Below are 22,061 nucleotides of genomic sequence, written 5' to 3'. Positions count from 1 at the left end.
AAAAATATAACAACATACAGAAAAAATCTTTCCCACTCTCTTTAAGCAAAAGCAGCCGGACCAGAAAGTGACAAGTGGTCATTGCCCAAATTCTCTCTCCCGATTTGCCCTTCTATAAAATGGGCACAGCCGTGCTCCACTGTGCACCTAGCTATGAAGATACGCTGCTGCTCTGATTCTGCCTGAGCAGCAAGTAAGTTCCAAACAGAAAGTTAGATAGGTGCCCCCCAAAGGCTCCCAGCTCTGAGGCTCTGCCCCTCCCAGCCTGTGTCCCCCTCCGTCTCATGAAGATTTCATGGGCTTCTGTTCACACTACTTGGGGTGACCCCCCACTATTAGGACCGCGTCACAAGGCAGCTCAGGAGGTTCAACCTCCTTGTTCCCCCTCATGCACAAGATGGAGACCCACCAGCATCCTGGCTTGCCGGGGAAAGCAAAGGATGACTTTCCCAGGATGAGCACCCGCTTCTGAAGGCCCCACAGCCTCCTCCACAGCCTACTGCTCTTCCTCGTGGCCCCTCTCGGTTGCGTTTTCAGGCAGGAGCCAGCCTAGCCCAAGGAGCCTACAAAATGGCAGACGGAAATGAGCTTGGCGCCATTTTCCCCTCCTGGTGTCCTGCATCTTCCTGCTCTGGCCTCGGCTTCAGCAGCAGTTGTGACCTGCTAGGGCTCTCCTAGCATCCCAACAACTCTAGGACTTCTCTAAGTGAGTCACAGTGAACCCCTGATGGATCTTCCTTCCAATCCCATGAGGATTGCTGCTGTTGGTCTTGCTGACAGCTGGAGAGACAAGCTCAGAATGGCTGCTCAGCCCGGAAGTAGCAGAACTCAGACTCTACATTAGACCATGACAGCTTAGCTGATAGTGTGGAATGCTTTCAGAGAGTGGAGCTAACTTCCCTGCAGACATGAGGTGAGTAGGGTTCTCTGCCCAATATTCAGGGTTGGGAAAGAGTACTGGTTTTGAGTCAGAAGGACAGGTCACAGATCTGATTAGCTGTGCATTCTCTCTTGTTTCTGTTAATCACAAAAATGAATACAGTCTCGCCTACCTCACAGAGTCCCACCATAGAGATCAGTGTCCTTGTCACTGCCTGGGGGAATGTCTGTGGATGCATCTTCTACAGGTCAGCCACTGCTTGCTTGGTGGGTTCCAGTGAGCAGGAGATCATGGAATCCTCATCCCATATCCAATCCAAGGAGACAACATGGAAAAAAGAGCCTGGGCTGAAGCACCTGGCCCCACCAGGTGCTGGTGGCTCAAGCCTAGAATCTAAGCTGCTCAGGAGACTGAGATCTGAGGATCATGGTTCAAAGCTAGCCCAGGCAGAAAGGTTTGTGAGACTCCTATCTCCAATTAACCAGCTAAAAGCCAGAAGTGGAGGTGTGACTCAACTGGTAGGATGCCAGCTTTGAGTGAAAAAGCCAAATGAGAGTGAGCAAGAGGCCCTGAGTTCAAGCCCCAGTACCAGCACACACACACACACACACACACACACACACACACACACACACACACACAAATGGGTCTGACTCAGCCGGGTACTTTGCCCCAAACACTTTTTCCTTAAAATTAGGATCCCATACAAGAAATTCCAAAACTGGTACGGAGAAGTCCTATGTTCATCATTCAACTTCCCCCTCACCCTGCCCAGGGTGACAGAACACATCCCCCGCCAGGAAGTCAGTGTAGGGATGACGCAATTGTCAGTGACGCACCGCTCAGCTGCCGCTGGTCTTGCAAATGTTCCGCAATTGTCAGTGACGCACCGCTCAGCTGCGTCTTGCAAACGTTGGCTTTCCAATGCCTTTGTTCCTGGAATGTTCTCGCCACCCTCCCACCGGTGCTGAAGCGGCTCAGAGAGCACAAAGCGTCCTTCCTTGGCGTCATCCCTTGGCACACTCCCCTGTCCTGACTCCTCGCTCCAGCACTCCGAAGCCCATCTTTCAGAATTTAGGTTTTAGAGATGCATTTTTTAAAATTTTAGCAATAGACACAGCACACTCAGGAACAAGTTATATACATTTGTGTGTGTGTGTGTGTGTGTGTGTGTGTGTGTGTGTGTGTGTGTGTGTGTTCACCATTCCTGAAACTTGAACTCAGGGTCTCACACTTTTTTTTTGTAGGTTGTAGGACTTGAACTCTGGGCTTGGGCGCTGTCCTTGCACTCTTCAGCTCAAGGCGAGTGCTCTACCTCTTGAGCCATAGTGCCATTCTGGTTTTCTGATGGTTTATTGGAAATAAGAGTCTCATGGACTTTCCTGCCCAGGCTGGCTTTGAATCATGATCCTCAGATCTCAGCCTCCTGAGTAGCTAGGATTACAGGCGTGAGCCACTGGTGGCTGGCTTCATACTCTTGCTTCACTTTTTTAGCTCAAGGTTGGGATTCTTCCACTTGAGCCACACCTTTACTTTGTGAATTTTGCTGGATTTTTGCTTAGTTGGAGATAAGAGTCTCACAGACTCTTATGTGTCCAGGAGTTATAGGAGTAAGCCACCAGCACCTAGCTGAGTAGGCGATTGTTTCTTTTCGAGCCTTCCTGATGGCTTTGAGAAGCATCTAGTCACGAATGCCTTCCTGACACTCACTAGCCTCTCTTTTGAGCTAAAGGACAGCAACAAAGCATCTGCTAGAAATTAATGACACCATTTTGTTTCCGCTATACATTATCACTATTGCTTTACAATGGTGTCCCTCTGAAGCCAGCCAGATAAAGTCTCTTGTAAAAATAAACATATGTAGCCAAGCAACAACGGCTTATACTTGTAATCCTAGCTACTCAAAGAATTTGGCTGAGGTCTAAGAGATCATCGTTATAAGCCAGCCAGGGCAGAAAATTCTGAGAGACTTTATCTCCTATTAAGCAGCAAAAAGCCGGAAGGGGATCCGAGGCTCAAGTGACAGAGCACCAGCCTTGAGCAAAAAAGCCAAAGGACAATACTTAGGACCTGAGCTCAAGCTCTAATATAGGCAACAAACAAATAAACAAACAAATGCATTTATACTTTAAGTGTTAAGTGAAGAAGGTGACGAAACCTTCCGTGGCAGACAAGGGGAGATGGTCTAGAAAGAGAACCCCAGAACGCTGTATGAATAACTCCCTGTGCCTTGACTCTAGGCTCCAGGCCAGAGAGGTGAGCACTGACGGTGGATGGACAGCGGAAGGGCACTGAAGCATCACCTTATACCTGATGTGCCTTTAAAGTTGGCAGCTCCAGTCGGTGCACAGGGCTTGTGGAGAAAAGCCAATACCCCAATGGTATTTTCTTACTCGGCAGCCTTGCACGTCCTCCAACCTGTATCCTGCAGCCCCTGCTTCATCCTCCTTGTCCCAGAGAGAGAAACTGTTCATTCTTTTTTTTTTTGCTAGCCCTGATGCTTGAACTCTGGGTCTGGGCTCTGTCCCTTTGTGCTCAAGGCCAGCGCTCTACCACTTGAGTCACAGCTCTACTTCTGGTTTTTTCTTAGTAGATTATTGGAGATAAGAGTCTCACAGACTTTCCTGCCCTGGCTGTCAGATCTCAGCCTCCTGAGTAGCTAGGATGACCGGCTGAGCCACCCACCGGTGCCTGGCTGGCAATGCTGTTCTCTAGCCTCAAAACCTAACAGCCCACCTTTTCCTGTCCACCCGCAAGACAGGGGCAGCCATGAAGGACTCGCCAAACTCAAACTGAACTCGGGTGGCTGGTGTATCCGACTCATCCCAGATCCCTCTATAGAGGGATATGGCCAATGAGCCAGGCCTGTCACCTCTGGACAACCACGGTAGTAATGCAGTGAAGGTGTGCCCATGGACCAGTGGCCACAAAACACATTGCACTGAAAATAGGCACAAGCTAGTCCATATTCCTGTGACATTCACTGGTTGTACTGCTGGCAGGAAGACTATAGGAGAAATCAGAATGGAAAAGTAAAAGTGAGCCAGGCATTAGTGGCTCACACCTCTAATCCTAGCTACTAAGGAGACTGAGATCTGAGGATCGTGATTTGAAGCCAGCCGGGATAGGAAAGTCCGAGAGACTCTTTTATCTCTGCTAAACTATCAAAAATGCTGTGGCTCAAGTGGTAGAGCACTAGGTTTAAGTGCAAAAGCTCAGAGATAGCACACGGGCCCTGAGTTCAAGCCCCAGAAGCAGCAAAAAAAAAAAGAAAAAAGTAGAAGTGTGTGTTTAACTAAATCCAGTCAAGTAGGCAGGCATAGATTGGGTTCGTGTATATCCAGAGGCCGTGATTTGAGGGATTTGCCCAGCTGGAGAGCATCAGCTGTTCAAAAGGGTCATATTTACTTTGTTTAAAAAAATAAATAATAATAGGAAAGCTAACCTGAACTTTGTGTCCTAAGATGAAAATTTCCATCTTGTTCAGGATAACCTAAGACGGTACAATCGCTTATTATTATTGTTGTTATTGTCCTTTGTGTCGGTCCTGGAGCTTGAGCTCGGAGCCTTGCACTTTTGCTTGGCATTTTCTCCACAAGGCTGGCATTCTACCACTTGGGTCACAGCTCTACTTCTGTTTTGTTTTTCTCTTTTGGGTGATTAATTGGAGATAAGCAATTCATACACTTTTTTTTGCCTGACTGGCTTTGAATCATGATCTGATTCCTCAGCCTCCTGAGTAGCTAGGATTGCAGGCATGAGCCACAGCACCTGGCACTAAGTGGCTTTTAGCCCAGGAAGATTAGAATGTATAAAGTATAAGTGATTACATTAGGTTTAAATTGGGTCAAGTTCAATGCTTTGGCCCATCAGTTCCTTCATTACCCGCCATGTTCCTGCTTCAGAAATGTAGCCCTTGTTCGTGATCCATGTGAGGGAGTAGTTGACTTCCATTCAAATTGTAAGTTAAAGAAATAAGAGTTTGGAAATCTCTGTAAATCTCATTAGCATATTTAAGAGAATTTCATAGTCACTTGGCTTATACTAAATTTTTATATCTGAAATTGCTCTGAAATCTTTTTTCTTTTTTTCTGGTCAGTCATGGGGCTTGAAATCAGGGCCTGGACACTGTTCCTGAGCCTTTTTGCTCAGAACGAGCACTCTACCACTTTGAGCCACAGCTCCACTTCTGATTTTCTGGTGGCTAATTGAAGACAGGAGTCTCACAGACTTTCTTTCCTGGGCTGGCTTCAAAGTGTGATCCTCAGATCTCAGCCAACTGAATTGCTAGGACTTCAGATGTGAGTTACAAGTGTCTGAGTTCACTGTGAAATCTTTAGGAAGGTTTTTTTGGTTTGGGTTTTTTTTTTCTTTCCACTATTCCATAAGAAAATGGAGTAGCAAAACTAGGGTTGAAGCTTAGCTGGAAGACTAACAAATGTGAGACCCTGGCTTGACCCCAAGAAAAAAATATTAAATTCCTAATTGTAGTTTAGCATATCTAGCCAATAGAAATGCAATGCAAACTACAGATATAATTTTAAATTCTCTAGTAGTTCCATTGAAAGTAGAGGAATAAGCCAACTTAATGCTAATCGAATTTTTTGAGTGTTCTGTTAAAATACTAGCATTTCAACTTGTGATTCACATGTAATTTATTAAGGAGAGTTATTGTATCCCTTCAATGCTCATCTTCACAGTCGGCTGTAAATGTTACACTGTATATATCTCAATTCAAACTACCACATATTACTTTATTATTATCTTGAAGTAGCTATTCAAAGTGGTTGCAATTCAACTTGTCAGTTTATGAGTGCAATGCATCTTATCAAGCTACCATGTTTTAAACACATACCTCTAGTGATTACTACATTAGACACCACAATCTTAAGGGAATTAATTAGCTACATCTGAACAAGACATCTATTTTTTTTAAGGCAGCTTCCCCTGTTTAGCTTGATTGACTCAAATATTAATCAACGGCTCTTGAAAGTCATTGTTAAAAATGAAATGAGCCGGGCACTGATGGCTCATGCCTGTAATCTGAGCTACTCAGAGGGCTGAGATCTGAGGATCATGATTTGAAATCAGCTTGAGTAGAAACACATGTGAGAATCTTATCTCTAATTAACCAGCAAAAAGCTAGAGCACCGGCCTTGAGGGAAAACTAAGGGAGAGCATGAGGCCCTGGGTTCAAGGCCCAGTAATGGTATTTTTGCTCCCTCAAAAATAAAAAAAAGTTGTAAATTGAATTTCCAAGTTAAGGAAATAGTCTTAATTTTTTTTAAAAATATTTTTTTTCTGTGCTTCAGATTGAACCCAGAGCCGTGGACAAACTGGGCAAATAATCTAGCACTGAGCCTCCGTTCCAGCTAGAAGACATTTTGTGTGTGTGTGTGTGTGTGTGTGTGTGTGTGTGTGTGTGTGTGTGTGTGTGTGTGTATGTGTGTATGTGTGTGTGTGTGCCAGTCCTGGGGCTCGAACTCAGAGCTTGGGTGCTGTCCCTTAGATTTTTCACTCAAGGATGGCCCGTACTACATGAATCATAGCTCCACTTCTGGCCTGTTGATGGTTTATTAAAGATGGGAGTCTCAATGACTTTCCCATCTGGGCTGGCTTTGAACCATGATCCTCAGCTCACAGCCTCCTGAGTAGTTAGGATTATAGGTGTGAGCCACTAGTGCCTGGCATGGAATTATTAATTTGTAAAATAAGCACGAGCTTCCTTTCAGCTCACAAAAGCAGCCCACAAGGTTCTCCTGGACCGCCCTGCACTGTGGAAGGTATTAGAGTCATAGACCTCGCCTGCTCTGGTGAGAAACACTCACTTCTCACACCGCATCATCGTCTCAGATCTGAGCAAGCCCTTCCAGGGCCCACAGCGCCATTCCACTAATGAGGAAGGAAAACGGAGCCTGGGTACCAGTGGAAGCAGAAGCAGAAGCAGGACTGGTACAAAACCTCAGGCCTTGACTTCATCTACCTACCACCATCATTGGCTTCTAGCTCATTCTCTCTGCTCTTTTACCCTCCCAGTGGCTGATCGGGAAACTGAGGTACAGAAGTGGAGTGTCCTGGACCTCGGCCACTGGGCAGCATATCAGTGAATTAGAGAACTGGGATCTCCAAGTCCCGGTCACCCGACGACATAAAGGACAAATCAGACACCAGCCCAGACCTCAGGCTGCCTGGGTGAGAAACGGGATTCAGGGAAGATAGCTGAGTGCCGAGACTGAGTACAGAGGAGGTCCACCAGTGCCCAGGAGGTCCAGATTTCACCAGCCAAGTCTTGCAAACAGAACCAGGCAGCCCACCCAGGATTTGGGCACAGCCCTTTGGACCAGATCCCCTCCTCTACTTCATTATCTCCCTCCCTCTCCTACTACTCTATATCATTTTTCTTTCTTTCCTTTGTCTCCCCTTTTCTTGGAATCCCGAATCACCCTTCCCCAATACAGCTGGCCCAACCATAGACCTCCGTCCCCCACGAGATCTGAGTCCATTGGGCCTCAGACTAGGTGAAGAGAAATGCTTAGACTTGGGAGCCAGCGCCTCGGCCTCCCTCACTTAAGCACTGCAGTGGGGGTCACGGGGCTTCTTTGGGGTGCAGTTCTCCTTCTGCCTCTAAAGCCCTTCCTGCAGGCCACCATTTCTCGGCGGGAAAGCATTGACCAGTCATCGCGAGAGTTTCAGGAGCAGCATGGACTGACGATCAGTCACATCAGTGGAAGGCCATTCCCCTGCTCAGAGTGCTTGGAACCCCCCTGAATGGTCATGAGAAAAAAATGACTTGGGAATGAGGATGCCTTTCTCATCTCCATGTCCCCTTTTAACAGGGTGGACTGTGGCTTCTGGCTCCAGGGCCTTGCTTGGCCCCCTTTCAACCATGAGCTACATGGGATCACAAACCGGTGTTGACCACCACTTTCTTTTTCTTCTTTATTTATGACAAAGAATAGCTGTTTTCCACTTCACAAAAGTGAGGTCGATTTTTCTCTCAATCTAAACGTGTATGAGTAACAAGAAACGAGTCAATGAGTCAACACCATTTGAAAAACATAGTAGAGACCACTGCGCCTGTAAGAGGAACGTGGGGGGGGGGGGGGTGACAAAGACCTGGGGTTTGGAGTAGATCCTGGGCCTTCCCTTGGGTCCACTGAATCTTGCCACACGCAGTGGCCCCGCTTCCCCCACAGGCACAGGTCTGGGCCCGCCAGCCATTGGCTCCAGGGCAGAGGATCTGGCCTAGCCCCGTTTCTCCTTCTCATTGGGCAACTGTGGATGGAGCTAGCCTGGGACATCAGTGGAGGTCATAACCAAGCTTTTGGGTCTCTGCTTAATCCTGAGAATCGCAGAGTGGCCGGCGGTGATGTAGAGGAAGAGGGCCTTGTCCATCATCTGCCCTCAGCTCAGGGTAGAAGGCAGCTGAGTCCCTAATGCTACTTTTTTAAAAATTCTGTTACCTGGGCTTGAACTCAGGGCCTGGGGGCTGTCCCTTTGCTTTTTTACTCAAAACTGGTGCTTAACCATTTGAGCCACAGTTCCACTTCTGATTTTTTTGGTAATTAATTGGAGATAAGAGTCTCACGGGCTTTCCTTCCTAGTCTGGGATGGAGTGATGATCTTCAGATCTCAGTCTGCTGAGTAGCTAGGATTAACAGGCATAGAGCCACTAGTGCCTGGCTGGAACTACTGTGTTTGGAACCTACTGGTCAAGTTGAGGCCTCGGCCTTCGGGGCCGAAGCCATGCAAATCCCACTCCCAGCCTCAAAAGACTTTCCCAGAACCATCTCAGAACACCTGCCCGAGATGTAGACAGAGGGGAGACATCTCAGCACCCCGCATACTTGCCCTCAGCCTCTCAGCCAGCCTAATGCCCCTTCCAGGCCAGGCCTTCCTGGGTCCCACAGGCAACAAACTGAAAGCACTCAGCCACCCCATCCCAGGGCCTCCCACCAACTGGCCAGGCCTCAAATTCCATTTCCCTATCAGCTCCCCAACTCTGTACATGAAAGCCCACCTGGGGCAGGATTCTGGGTCTCTGAGCTATTGCCCAGCCGTGACCAGCATGGCCTCTGCACTCTGCGGGGCCCAGCAAGGGTCTAGTGCACACAATCCAGGGGCGCCTTGGTCCTTGGCCGATACCTCAGCACTCGGGGAAGCTCATGATGGTGCAGGTGGCCCTGGAGATCGTTCCTGCTCAAACGAGCACCCCTCTGTAAGTGTACTAAAGCCACCAGTGACTAGCTAGTGGTAGCTCTTTGGGACCTCCTGTTCCTGGGACTTAGTGAACCCCAAGCTTTGGCCTTGATTTTGAAACTATGCCTTTCTGGTCCTGTCCCTGTGGAAGGTGAAGTTTCTTTCTGTGAGTTGGCACGAAATGGGGGAGGGAAGAGTCTCTAAGCCCGTGGGTGGGACTTGTGCCCCTCTCCTCAAACATCCTTGAAAAGACACAAAGGTCACTGCCCATGGCAGCTCTCAGGAGGTCTCTGAGCACGGGGTACTGTCCAGCCAGTCCTGGTCCTCAGGGGAGTTCCTGCTCACCCTCCCCCACCCCCTCCACACAGTCCAGACTATTGTCACAACCAGGGTCCCCTGTTTCCCTAGTGTGACCTTGGCTAAAAATCCCAGAAAGGTAGCCAGAAAGAGGCCAAGTAAGTGGGACCCATGTCCCTGCGTGCCTGAGGTGACAGAAAGGGCTACCTGTGAGGGTGGTCGCCAGCAATCCCGTGAGCCCGACGAAGAACCACATGGCTGCTGTCATCTCTGAGCATCACACGTCCCTGCCCCGGGGAAGGGCCATCCTGGGGCCAGGAGACGGACACTGTGTGCCTGTCACCCTGGTGCCCTCTTTGTTCCCGTGGGTGTCTTTGTCTCCGCCCTGCTCTGCGGCCTGCGAGTATCTCACGCTTCTGCTTGTGGTTTTGATCTCCAGGAAGCTAGGCTGGTGTTACTGAGGCTGGGGTAGGGAGGAAGCCCCAGATGCCTCTACCATGAGCCCACCCAGCCCAACTGAACACACACACACAGCTTCCAAGGAAAGCAAAGGGAAGTGAGATGCTGTGCCTCCATTCTGGTTGACCCAAGGGCACACTGGCTCATAGTAGATGCTAAGCCAACACAAGCTACAAGAGCAAACGAATGGCACCCTGTTAACCTCTCCATAGAACCGACTCTTATGGGACTCAGTCCCAAGTTTTCCCTTCTCCTCGGGCCACGGTGCTGAGGAGCAAGAGGGCTGTGGTCGTAATGCAAGGCTGTGGTCCTAATGCCACATTCAGGAGACAACAGCCTAAGTTTTCCACCAGCAGAAGTGACGACAAAGAACCTGAGAGAAAGCCAGGCTCTGGTGGCTCACACCTTAAATCCTAGCTACTCAAGAGGCTGAGATCTGAGGATGGAGGTTTGAAGCTACCAAGCCAGGTAGGGAAGTCTATGAGACTCTTGTCGCCAATTAACCACCAAAATGCCAAAAGTGGAGTTATGGCTCAAATGGTAGAGCACTAACCTTGAGTGAAAAAGCTAAAAGACAATACCCAGGCTCTGAGTTCAAGCCCTGAGAACACTTATGTGCTTTCTTTCTTTCTCTTTTTCTCTCTCTCAAAAGAACCAGAGAGAAAGTGGTCCTCCCTGAGGGTTCTGCAGGAGAGGCAGACTCCACTCAACTACAAGCTGTCCACAGATGGCACAGAAGGTCTAGCTGAGTACCAGCTGGGTGCCCTCTGTGGGAATCAACATGCTCTAAGCAGATGGGGGGTCTTTGAGCCACAAACATGACAGGGGCAAGTTGCTGGTGGAGGGTGGCAGGGGCTGTCTGGGAAATGCTTCATGGTCCCGTTGGATTGCGGTGAATGACTGGGTAAGAAAGAGATGGGAAGAAGCAGGTTTGATTCAGCACTGCTCTCCTCTGTTGCATACACTAAGTGCTGAATAAATGCTTGCTGAGAAAAATGAAGGAATAGATCATTTTGGCTCTCCAGGCAGAACTGTGGAGTCGAAGAAGGAGCTGATTCTCCATTCTAGCCCTGCCTGGAAGGATCTAGTCTTACGGCCCTCCGACTTCCCCCTCCACCTGTGGAATGTCATGGATTCCTCAAGATGAATCAATTATTTGATTGGCAGGTTTTGGAGTCACCTGGAGCCAGGCCCCACCCACCGGAAGGCCATACCAGGCCCTGGGTGGGTGGGGGTCTGGAGGGGTAGGATCGGCTTGGGCAGCAGCTGCGACTGCCCTCTAGTGGAGAGTTACAGTCATGGGCAGCACAGGGGACTCATGGGTAGATCCAACAGCTGGATTCAATTCCACTGTTCTCCAGACTTGGGCATATGGATTTCTGGAATGAACTGCATGAAAGGGGAGAGAGGAAACCAGCTTCCTGCCCTCAAGGAGCTCGCGGCCCACAAATCCAACGGACCATCAGAGACCAGGGGAAGGTGACCACAGGAAAGGTCTCCTGGTCCTGAGGAAAACACCTTTGAAACAGACCAGAGGGGATGGAGACTTCTATTCTTGACAATAGGGTAGAGAGCCTTTGCGGGAAATTGTCCTGATACAGAACACCAGCGAAAATTATTTTAAACTATTTTGTGCTGCTGTCCTATAGCATATTTTGCTCCAGGCTAGTGCTCTACCACTTGAGCTCCACTTCCAGCTTTTTGGTGGGTCATTGGAAATATGACCCTCACAGACTTCCCTGCCTGTACTGTCTTCAAACAGAGATCCTCAGATCTCAGTCTCCCAAGTAGCTAGAGCTACCAGTGCCTAGCTTTCAACGTTTTTTCTTGTTTTTAAAGCACAGTTGGGATGGCAAGAAATGTTAAAAAAAAAAAAAAAAATCAACAGAGGTCAAACATGACCGGGAAGGCAGAGGTGGTTGTGCAGCCGCTGCTGCTCTTGAATGGCCATGAAGTTCAGAATAATGGTCCTGGATAAAACAGACCAGGCTCTGCCGGGGGGGCTCTGAGCTCACCTTGAATGCTCTAAGCCCTCCAAGCCCTCCCTTCCCCTGCTGTGCCCCACATGAGTCTGGAAGTAGAATTCATTCACGATACCTCCAACCCAACAAGCACACATGATGTAAGAATTTAAACAGCAGTGCCCTATGTATTTGGCAGGGGGAAATGGCGGACATCCTTCCTAGTGAAGTAAGGTCACGTCTGGTGGGTACCATATTGGCCACATGGTGGATGGTAAGGTCTGGCATCTTGTCTTCATGCTGGGGGAAGGAATCACCTTCTCCTATCACCTGCCCCTCAGGTGATGGGTGTGCCCAGATCCCTGGAGGTAGGGGAGGGCACTTGGCTGATAGGTTACTGAATCTGTCAGTTCAGTGACTGGGACTGGGAATTTCCTGTAGACCTGTTCTTCCCCCCACCCCCCACCCCCCCCCACTCTGCCTGCACCAACCTATTTAGGCCCAGACAAGACTAGCTGCCATCACGCCATGCTATGTATGTCTCGGTGATTCTGCTGGTGATCCTACCCTGTGTCTTGTCTCCTGGCTTATCTCTGGGCATCATGGCGTCCCAATTCAGCTCTCCATCAGAGCTGAATGAATTGGCTTGTTGGTGTTGTTTGTGTCTTTCTTTCTATCTGGCCTGTTGCCTAGCTGTGTTATGTGTATTTGAGGCTGCAGGCCTTTGTAACAACTAATTGCCTGCAGCCTGCTAACTGTATAATAAAGACGCCAATACTCCATCTTTCAAAATGCGGCTTCTGGAGTAATTACACCTTACAACACTAGAGTTACTCACCTTAAGCTCTGGCCTCAAAGATTTCCCACAGAGAAAAAGATCCAAGGAACATGAGCTTGAATGAAAAAATGAATTGTAAAACAAAACAGTTGACAATAGACTGAGATCTTCAAAAACTTGAGATGTTGGAGTTATGGTATACGGACACATAAAATAAGAATTAAAAGTTGGTAGTTGAAGGTACAGAAAATGAGTAGACTTTATTAAAACTGATCAGGGAACACTGGAACAAGATAAGTTATACAGGTCTCTAGGCATTCACACACAGTGAGACTGAAGGAGGATATTCTTAGGGGAAGAACACAAAGGCACAATGCCTATGTGTATCTGATCATATAAAATAATATTTATCTAAGATGAACTCCAGGAAATGGAGACAAGAGGTCTTTTCCTTGTTGCTATTTTCATTTTCTTTTCTGTCTTGTTTGTTTGTTTATCCGTCTTTGGGAGGGAAAGGAAGGACACAGAAATGGGGGGGACAAAGGGTAAACAAATGCAGCTGTGGTACTCACTAGATACTATGTTGAAAATGAACTGTGCATCTTGTGGGTGGGAACGGGAGGGAAAAACTGGGAGAGGGGGGAGGGATGACATTGTTCAAAAAGAAATGTACTCTATGACCAGATAAGATGAAGTTAAGTGAAATGAACCCCAAGATAGAGACACAAGTGGTTTTTTTCTTTCTTGCTATTGGTTTTAACGTATTTATAAGGTACCATGTGATTTTTTTGTTGCTTTGTATGTTCCTCCCCCACGTATAACCCCTGTTTTCACTGTATTTGATGTTGGTATAATTTGGAGAGAGGAAGGGAAAAAACAAAATGTTTAAATAGGGATACAGGTGGACCCATTGCAACAATGAGATGTACAAGACACTATGTTGAAAAATGAACTTTACAACGTGTGGGGAGGGAGAGTATAGTTGTGGAGATGGGAGGGAAGGAATAGTAGAGGAAAAACAAAGGAGGAGGCAACAATGCTTGATAAGAAATATACTCATTACCTTGCTCATGTAACTGTAACTGCTCTGTACAGTATTTTCACAATAAAAAAATAAAAAAAGAAATGTACTCATTACCTGACTTACATAACTGTAACCAGACCTCCATACATCACCTTTACAATAACAACTTTTAAGTTAAAAAAAATGATCAGAGAGACTGGCAAACATTAAGTAGTACTTGTATAAACAATATATATATATATATATATATATATATAATGGAGAAAAATAGCATTTCAATGGCCAGATTAAACAGAAGATTGACTACATGAAGAGAGAATTCAGAATCTGGAAAGTTGCTCTGAAGAACTTAACCCAGAATATATCACAGAAACAGAGACATAGAAACCCTGGTACTGAGGTTCAGAGGCAGCAGGGAAGAGCTTGGGTCTGTTTTTATCAGTGCTTCAGAAGAAAATGGAGAAATTTCCAGCATGGATGAAAGACATACTCCTCAGATCTTCCTAGAGAAGATTCCTCAACCCCAACATAATTTGAATTTTACAAAAGTCTACACCAGGCTTGCCTGGTGGGAAAGCAGCTGCTCATTTAGAGGGATGATGGATGAGTTATGAAGTAGACAGGCAGTTAATGTCTCACTGTCCGCAACTGAAGCCAGAACTCAAACAGTTAACACCTCAAAGTACTAAGAGAAAAGCTTACGTGTTGGAAATTGAGTCTCCAAGTGCATACATTGATGCTATTTGACGGTGCACCTTTACAAAGTGATTAGGGTTACAGGGAGCCACAAGGGCGGGATCCCCTGCTCCAGAAAGGGAAACTGTAAGAAGAGGAAAGATCTCCACTTCATGCCTTGTGGTTCTTGCCTCTTATCACATGATACCTTCCACCATGGAAGGTTTCAACATGGCCAGATGGCCCTCACCGGATCCCAGCTTCTTTACATTGGATTTCTCAGCCTTCAGAACTAGGAGAGATGAGTTTGTCCTTCTCCAGCCTGTGACATTTGCTAGCGCCACAGAAAGTGGACCAAGGAAGAAACATTTCCTGACCAAAAAAAGCCTGAGAACATTTACAGCTAAATGAATAGACCTTCTCCTAAAGGAATTTGTGAGAATCTTCTTCAAGAATAAGGAAACAAAACCAGGCGCCAGTGGCTCATGCCTATAATCCTAGCTACTCAGGAAGCTGAGATCTGAGGATCGAGGATCGCAGTTTGAAGCCAACCTAGGCAGAAAAGTTCTGAGACTCTTTTTTTTGGGGGGGGGGGGGCAGGGGTCCGGTCGTGGGGCCTGAACTCTGGGCCTGGGAGCTGTCCCTCAGCTCTTCAGCTCAAGGCTAGTGCTCTACCATTTGAGCCACAGCACCACTTCCGGATTTTTTCTTTTTGCTTATGTGGTGCTGAGGAAGCGAACCCAGGGCCTCATACATGCAAGGCAAGCGCTCTACCACTGAGCCACCTTCCTAGCCCCTGAGACTCTTATCTCCAAAAAACTACTTAGAAAAAAATCAGCTGTTCTGGCTCAAGTGGTAAAGAGCTAGCCTTGAACACAAAAGCCCAGGGACAGTGCTCAGACCCTGAGTTCAAGCCCCAGGACTGGTCAAAAAGAAAAAAAAAGGAATAAGGAAACTAAACCTAGAAAGAAGGTCTAATTAAAAAATTATGGAATTATAGGTAGACCAAATAAATACTAATTGTATAAAAGACTTATAATAATGTCTAATTTATAGAGTTGGTGGGAAGCCTGTATGAGACTAAAAAACCTGAGAGCTGTAACAAACAAACGGTAAGCAGTGATCAGGATTAGAAAGCTGTATTTGGGTGAGCACTGGTGGCTCACTCTGTAATCTTAGCCACTCTGGAGGCTGAAATCTGAGGCTCGAGATTCAAAACCAATTAAGGGCTAGGAATGTGGCTTAGTGGTAGAGTGCTTGCCTACATGCACAAAGCCCTGGGATTAGTTGCTCAGTACCACATACTCAAAAAAAAGCAGGAAGTGGGGCTGTGGCTCAAGTGGTAGAGTGCTAGCCTTGAGCACAAAGAGGCTCAGGGACAGTGCCCAGGTCCTGAGTTCAAACCCCAGAATTGGCAAAAAAAATAAACAAAAGGGGGGGCAGAAAAATCTGTGAGACTCATATCTCCAATTAACCAGCAAAACGCCAGAAGCGGAGTTTGAGTTCAAGTGATAGAGTACTAGCCTTGAGCAAAACGGCTCAGGAAAAATACCCAGGCCTTGAGTTCAAGTCCTAGCACTGATGCGTATGCATCCATGCGTAGACTTGAACATGTGATCACATGCACACACACACACACACACACACACACACACACACACACACATCATTTGGTGGGAGGGGAAAATGTTGAGTAGTTTTTGACGTTGTTAAATGAAATGTGCATGACAAACTAGCAGAGCGATAAACTAGAGTAGAGGGAGAAGGCTTGCTATACCTTTCTTTAAAAACTGAAAAGGAAAAGGAACAAAAAAAGGAAATAGAACAGGCAAACAGAGGATGGGCAGGTGGCTGCAGGGCGGCGGGAAGGGGCCTGCTGGCAGGGGGCGCTGACCACCTAAAGGCTGGCCAGCAGGCTGCAGTGATAGGCTCTTCCCCAAGCCACTCACAGTGCATGGGCGAAGCTTTGACCAGGAAGCTGGAAGATGAACTTAGCTGGATGCTGAATCAATGAGCTCATCTTTATTTATAATTCTCAGAATCAGGATCTTTTGATCTCATATTCCAAGGAGCACCTAGTAATTCTCCATCCTTGAAGAATCCAAGCTTTATTTTTTTTCCATCCAGTCTGCCTCTCTCTCTTGATCTTGGCCCAGTAAAAGAGAATAAGCAATATTCTGGAAAGAGATCTAAATCTCTAAACCAGAAGGAAGAGAACCAGAGCTGGCTCATGCTTCTATGAAGCCTTAAGGAAAGTTTCATTCTATTAAGGCTTTAGTTTGCTAAATAGATTATATTCTTAGGGATTCTTTGCTGGTAGGAACACTGACATTAGAGGGCTATGTTTGCTAAAGACTCCATGGCTAACAGGGGGTAAATTCTTCTAGCAGTGGGCCCTGAACTCACTTGTCTATCCAACCAGCACCTTGAACTTGGACCCATAGATAATTCAGCCTCTTTGCTTTGCTTTGCTTTTTGTTGGTTGTGGGGCTTTAACTCAGAACCTGGATGCTGTCTTTGAGCTCTTTTGCAAAAAGCTAGCACTCTACCACTTTGAGTTACAAAGCCACTTCTGGTCTTCTGGTGGTTCACTGAAGATAAGAGTCTCAGGTCTGGTGAGAGCAATTCACGCCTGTAATCTAACAACTCAAGAGGCCGAGATCTGAGAATCACAGTTCAAAGCCATCCCTGGCAGGAAAATCCACAAGACTCATCCTCAATGAACCACTCAAAATAAAAAATTAAAAAAAAGAAGAAATGGCACTGTGGCTCAAAGTGGTAGAGCACTAGCCTTGAGCAAAAGAGCTCAGGGACAGCACCCAGGGCCCTGAATTCAAGCTCCACAACAACAACAACAACAACAAAAGAGTCTCATGGATTTTCCTGCTGGGGCTGGCTTCAAACCATAATCCTCAGATCTCTAGCTCCTGAGTAGCTACAATTACAGATGTGAGCCACCGAGCTAATTCAGCCTCTTGATGGAGAGAAGACACGGTTGTCTCAGCATAAGGGCTTTGACTGGCACATAGTAACTGTACTACTGCAGCCTCTGGTTCTATGAGGTTCTAACACTCAGGAACTGTCCACAACTTGATGACTTAAAGCAACAGGAATTGATTCTGACAGATCTGCAAGCTACAAGTCTGAAATCAGGGTGCAGATGTCAGCAGCCCTGGCTTGCTCTTTGCTGTCTCCAGGGGAGATTGTCCCTTACTGTTTTCTGATGGCAGGTTGACCTGTCATGATGTCGCCAGAGGTCCCAATTTTCATGCAGAATTGCAGGCCCTTGAGATCCATGTGCAAAAAGCATTTCAAGGTGTCTCGCCAGAGAAAAAAATAGGAGAGTCTCACAAGGTGGAAGTTTTAGCAAGGAATTTATTTTAGTACAACAGGGTTAAAGTGGGAAAAAAAAGAGAAGAGAGAAAAAACACCTCTTTCTAGAAGTTCAGGGTCGGGAGCTAGCCAATTCAATTTGGGGAGATCGTGGTAGTGGAGTAAGGCTTTTCTTTGAAAGAAATGCTCATGTTCTATATGCACAGGGTGAGATGACATAGATACCGATTAATGATAGAAAGTCCGGGGCTGGGAAGGTGGCTCAGTGGTAGAGCGCTTGCCTTGCATGCTTGAGGCCCTGGGTTCGATTCCTCAGCACCACATAAGCAAAAAGAAAAAAGCCGGAAAGTGGCGCTGTGGCTCAAGTGGTAGAGCGCTAGCCTTGAGCTGAAGAGCTGAGGGACAGCGCCCAGGTCCAGAATTCGGGCCCCACGACCGGACCCAAAAAAAAAAAAAAGAGTAGATTTCTTTGTGGGTAATGTCACCTCTTCCCTCGCTCTATCCCAGACAACTTGAACTTTTGAGCCAATTGTGTGTGTGTGTGTGTGTGTGTGTGCGCGTGCGCACGTGCACACGTGTGTTTGTGTGTACTAGTGCTGGGGCTTGAACTCGGGCCTGGGTGCTATCCTCAAGCCTTGTTTTGTTTTGTTTTTCTTCTCAAGGCTGGCGCTCGACCATTTGAACCACAGCTCTACTTTCAGCTTTTTGGTGGTTCATTGAAGACAAGAGTTTCACAGCTTCTCCTGCCCAGGCTGGCTTTGAACCACGATCTTCAGATCTCAGCCTTCTGAGTAGCTAGGATGACAGGCTCCCAGCTTGAGCAAATAGTTTTAAGGAGCTAGCTAATTTTTTTAAATTGTGTGCTGGCACTGGAATGTGAACCCAGTTTCTCCCAATAATGTGAAAACTTTTGGCTCACAGCTGAAGCTCTGTCTCTTGTTTTGCCTCCAATTCTTGACTGATTAATTGGAGATGATTCTCAAGGACTTGTCTGACAGGCCAGTTTCAACCCTTGACCTTAAATATCAGTCTCTTGACTAGAGATGTTTATAGGTATAAGCCAGGCTTTAAAAACGTGGGGGGTGGGGGCCTGGGAAGGTGGCTCAGTGGTAGAGTGCTTGCCTTGCATGCATGAGGCCCTGGGTTTGATTCCTTAGCACACATAAGCAGAAGTGGCTCTGTGGCTCAAGTGGTAGAGCGCTAGCCTCGAGCTGAAGAGCTGAGGGACAGAGCCCAGGCCCAGAGTTTAGGTCCCATAACTGACAAAAAAAAAAATTATGTGTGTGTGTGTGTGTGTGTGTGTCTGTGTGTGTGTGTGTGCACAGACACACACACATATATGCCAGTATTGGGGTTTGAACTTGAGGATTTCATGCTGTTTCTTAGCTTTTTCTCTCAGAGCTGGCACTCCACCACATAAGCCACAGCTCTGCTTCTGACTTTTTTTGTCAGTCCTGAGACTTGAACTCTGGGCCTGGATGCTGCCCTGAGCTTTTGTGTTCAAGGCTAGCACTCTATCACTTGAGCCACAGTTTCACTTCCAGCTATTTTGTATGTGGTTAATTAGAGGTAAGAGTCTCATGGACTTTCCTGGCCTGGGCTGGCTTTGAACCATAGTCCTCAGATCTCAGCATCTTGAGTAGCTAGGATTACAGGCATGAGCCATGGGTACCCAACCACTTCTGACTTTTTTGTGGTTCATTGGAGAGAATTCTTACAGACTTTCCTGGAAGGGCTGGCTTTGAGCTGTGATCCTCAGATCTCAGCCTTCTGAGTAGCTAGGATGCTAGGCATGAGGCTACCAGTGCCCGGTTCTGAAAAAAAAATGTTTAATAAGAAAAAATAACCAAAGAGAAAAATCTTGACACCATGTGGCTAAACTCTACCTGGCACAAGCCTCACGGGTTTATGGGTTGTGGCGACAGCTATCAGCCCTGGGCCGCCTCAGTGCTGAAAGCCTGCTCTCATCCTCTTACACTGACCAGTGCTGTTATTCATGTCTTGGTGACAATGACATCTACTTTCAGAACACTACTTCCCCTGTGTGTCTAATGCAAATCGCCCCTTCCTTTTCCTGGCCCAGTATATCCCATGGTTTCCCCCTGGAAACCACCCCTGTCTGCATGGAGGCTGGAAGCCGGAGGCTGGGTGGGCTGGGTGGGCTGCATGCCACAGGTCATGGATTTCCTCTCCTCCCCTTTCCATCCCTCCCCTCTTCCATATGTCTACACTCTCACTCTTCTCCTTCCTGTTTGCAGACAGGGTCTATGTAGCCCAGGCTGGCCTCAAGCTCTTGATCCTCCCACCTGGGCCTCCAGGGTGCCAGGGTATAGGATGATGTGTCACCATACTTTGCTGTCATTGTCATCATTTTCTTCTTCCTCCTCCTTCTCCTTCTCTTCCTTCCTCCTCCTCCTCCTCCTCCACTTCTCTTCCTCCTCTTCTTCTTGTTTCTTCACAGAAACCTTATCTCTATCCACGACCCCCTGAAGATCACCTATAATACATCAGCCGTGTCCCATGGAAGACTCAGCCCTGTGGAATGTCATTTGGCATTTCTGCCAGGGTAATGACCTTGCCAAGAGAGAAAGCTGCTGGGTCTGAGGTGGCCTGCATGTCAACCCGGCGGGCTGTGATCCCGAGCTTTCTTTAAGAGATGCAGGGGTGGTTCACCTGAGTCAGCTTCTGTCCCGTAGTCTCTGCCTGCCTTACGCAAGGCGCACAGTTTCTGGCTACTAGACAGTACCTGAGTGAAGAGCTCTGCTTTCTCACTGTCTCCCTAAACCCCACACCTTCATGGATTTGCCCTCCAGGTTACAGCGGGGCTTCTTACCTGACATAAAGGTTAAAAACCATTTTTTCTGCTGAGCACCAGTGGCTCACTCCTGTCGTCCTAGTTACTTAGGAGGCTGAGATCTGAGGATCACAGTTTGAAGCCAGCCCAGGCAGGAAAGGCTGTGAGACTCTTATCTCCAATTAACCACCAGAAAACTGCAAGTGGACTGTGGCTCAAATTTGTAAAGTGCTAGTCTTGAGCAGAAGAGCTCAGGGACAGTGCCCAGGCCTTGAATTCAAGTCCCATGACTGACCAAAAAGAAATCTGTGTGTGTATGAGAGAGAGAGAGACAGAGACAGAGACAGAGACAGACAGAGAAAGGCAGAGAGACAGAGAGACAGACAGAGAGAGGAGAGAGACAGAGAGACTATACTGGGGCTTGAACTCAGGGCCTGGGCACTACCCCTTAGCTTTCTCGCTCAAAGCTAGTGCTCTGCTATTTGAGCCACAGGTCCACTTGTCGCTTTTTGGTAGATCCTTGGAGATGAGAGTCTACCTTGGCTCACATTGATCTTAGATTCACGCACATCTCAGCCTGGTGAGTGGCTAGGACGGCAGATGGGAGCTACCAGCAGGGCAGCTCTCTCCTGTTAGGCTTGTTTGTATGTCTACATGAGGCTGGCTCTGGTCCTGAGTAGGGGAGTGGCCGCGATGACCCCTGACGGGCACTGCCCTTCTCCTTCTCCACTAGCTGGGGCCCTGTGCGGCGCCCTGGGCGGTTGGGCATCTGCTTCCTTCCTCAGCAGCAGCGCTTGTGCAATCTGCGTTACATGATGTTCACCCAGCCGTGATTTATCTTCCCACTTTGGTGGCCAGGATCGAGTGGGTCCCTAGATCCCTTCCCCACCCCCCCTCCCACTGGGGCCCAGTCCCTGCCTCTGTGAAATGGGCCAGGGCCCCTCAACATAGCATGTGTGGCCTCCAATCCTGCAGCCTGGGGTACCGGGAGGGACAGAGGCGGGTGCTCAGTGTGGGATCCTGGGAAGAAATGAAACTGAAAGGATTTCCTCCTCCCGGTTGATTGGGGAGGCAGGGAGGAGTGGCAAAGAAAATCTGGGTGTTGGTGGGAGGTGGGGGGACCTGGGGGGGGTGGCGGGGGGGGGGGGGGGGGAGGGTGCTCGGAAGCTGGGATGCGGGGGCTCCGCGCCCCAGCCTTTCACTTCTCCTCACAACCATGTGACCTGGGGCAGCCACAGGGCCAGTGAAAGGGGAAGCCCGACTTCTCAAGAAGCAGAAGCCAGCCCAGGGAGCCAGGCGGAGTCTGGGGAGGGGAAGGCCGGGCATGGGCTGGGGGCCTGACAGGAGGGAGAACGCAATCTGAGAATGGAGAGGATGGGGGGCTGGCGGGGGACCAGAACAGCCCAGGGGTCATAGAGGGAGGGACAACAGTTAAGAAAGGCTGACCCACCGAGCTGGCCAGCCGGAAAGAGGAAGAGGGGCGGAGAAGGAGGCTGGGAAGAGAAGGAGGCTGGGAAGAGTCTCAGGGTGAAGGCTGGGGAGGGGGATAAGCCCGTAGGAAGGGATTGGGGTGTGCAAGGGGGGAGTTGTGAATAAGGGAGGAGGAGGAAGAAGAAGAGGGGTAGAGATAGCCCAGGGTAAAGGAAGGAGGGAGGAGGAAG

The 22,061-nt window shown here is 48.1% G+C and overlaps 1 protein-coding gene across 3 annotated transcripts in view; it reads right to left on the bottom strand.

The window, feature by feature from the left end:
- The window catches only part of Cd6 (CD6 molecule), a 43,427-nt gene extending 23,775 nt beyond the window's left edge, over positions 1-19,652 (bottom strand). For 2 of the 3 annotated variants that reach the window (XM_042676536.1, XM_042676538.1), the window contains exon 1: positions 9,584-9,760. In XM_042676536.1, the coding sequence (XP_042532470.1) occupies positions 9,584-9,644 (61 nt within the window). In that variant the 5' untranslated portion in view covers positions 9,645-9,760. Of the gene's footprint in view, positions 1-9,583; positions 9,761-19,641 lie in introns of those variants that run through there. The other variant, XM_042676537.1, reaches the window with a different exon arrangement.
- Between the last annotated feature and the right edge of the window lie 2,409 nt (positions 19,653-22,061).

This window comes from Dipodomys spectabilis, unplaced genomic scaffold (genome assembly GCF_019054845.1).
Source record: "Dipodomys spectabilis isolate Male_0828 unplaced genomic scaffold, ASM1905484v1 ptg000030l, whole genome shotgun sequence".
Taxonomy (NCBI): domain Eukaryota; kingdom Metazoa; phylum Chordata; class Mammalia; order Rodentia; family Heteromyidae; genus Dipodomys; species Dipodomys spectabilis.
The sequence above is the reverse complement of the archived record's forward strand: the minus strand, read 5'-3'. Positions and strand labels throughout refer to the sequence as shown.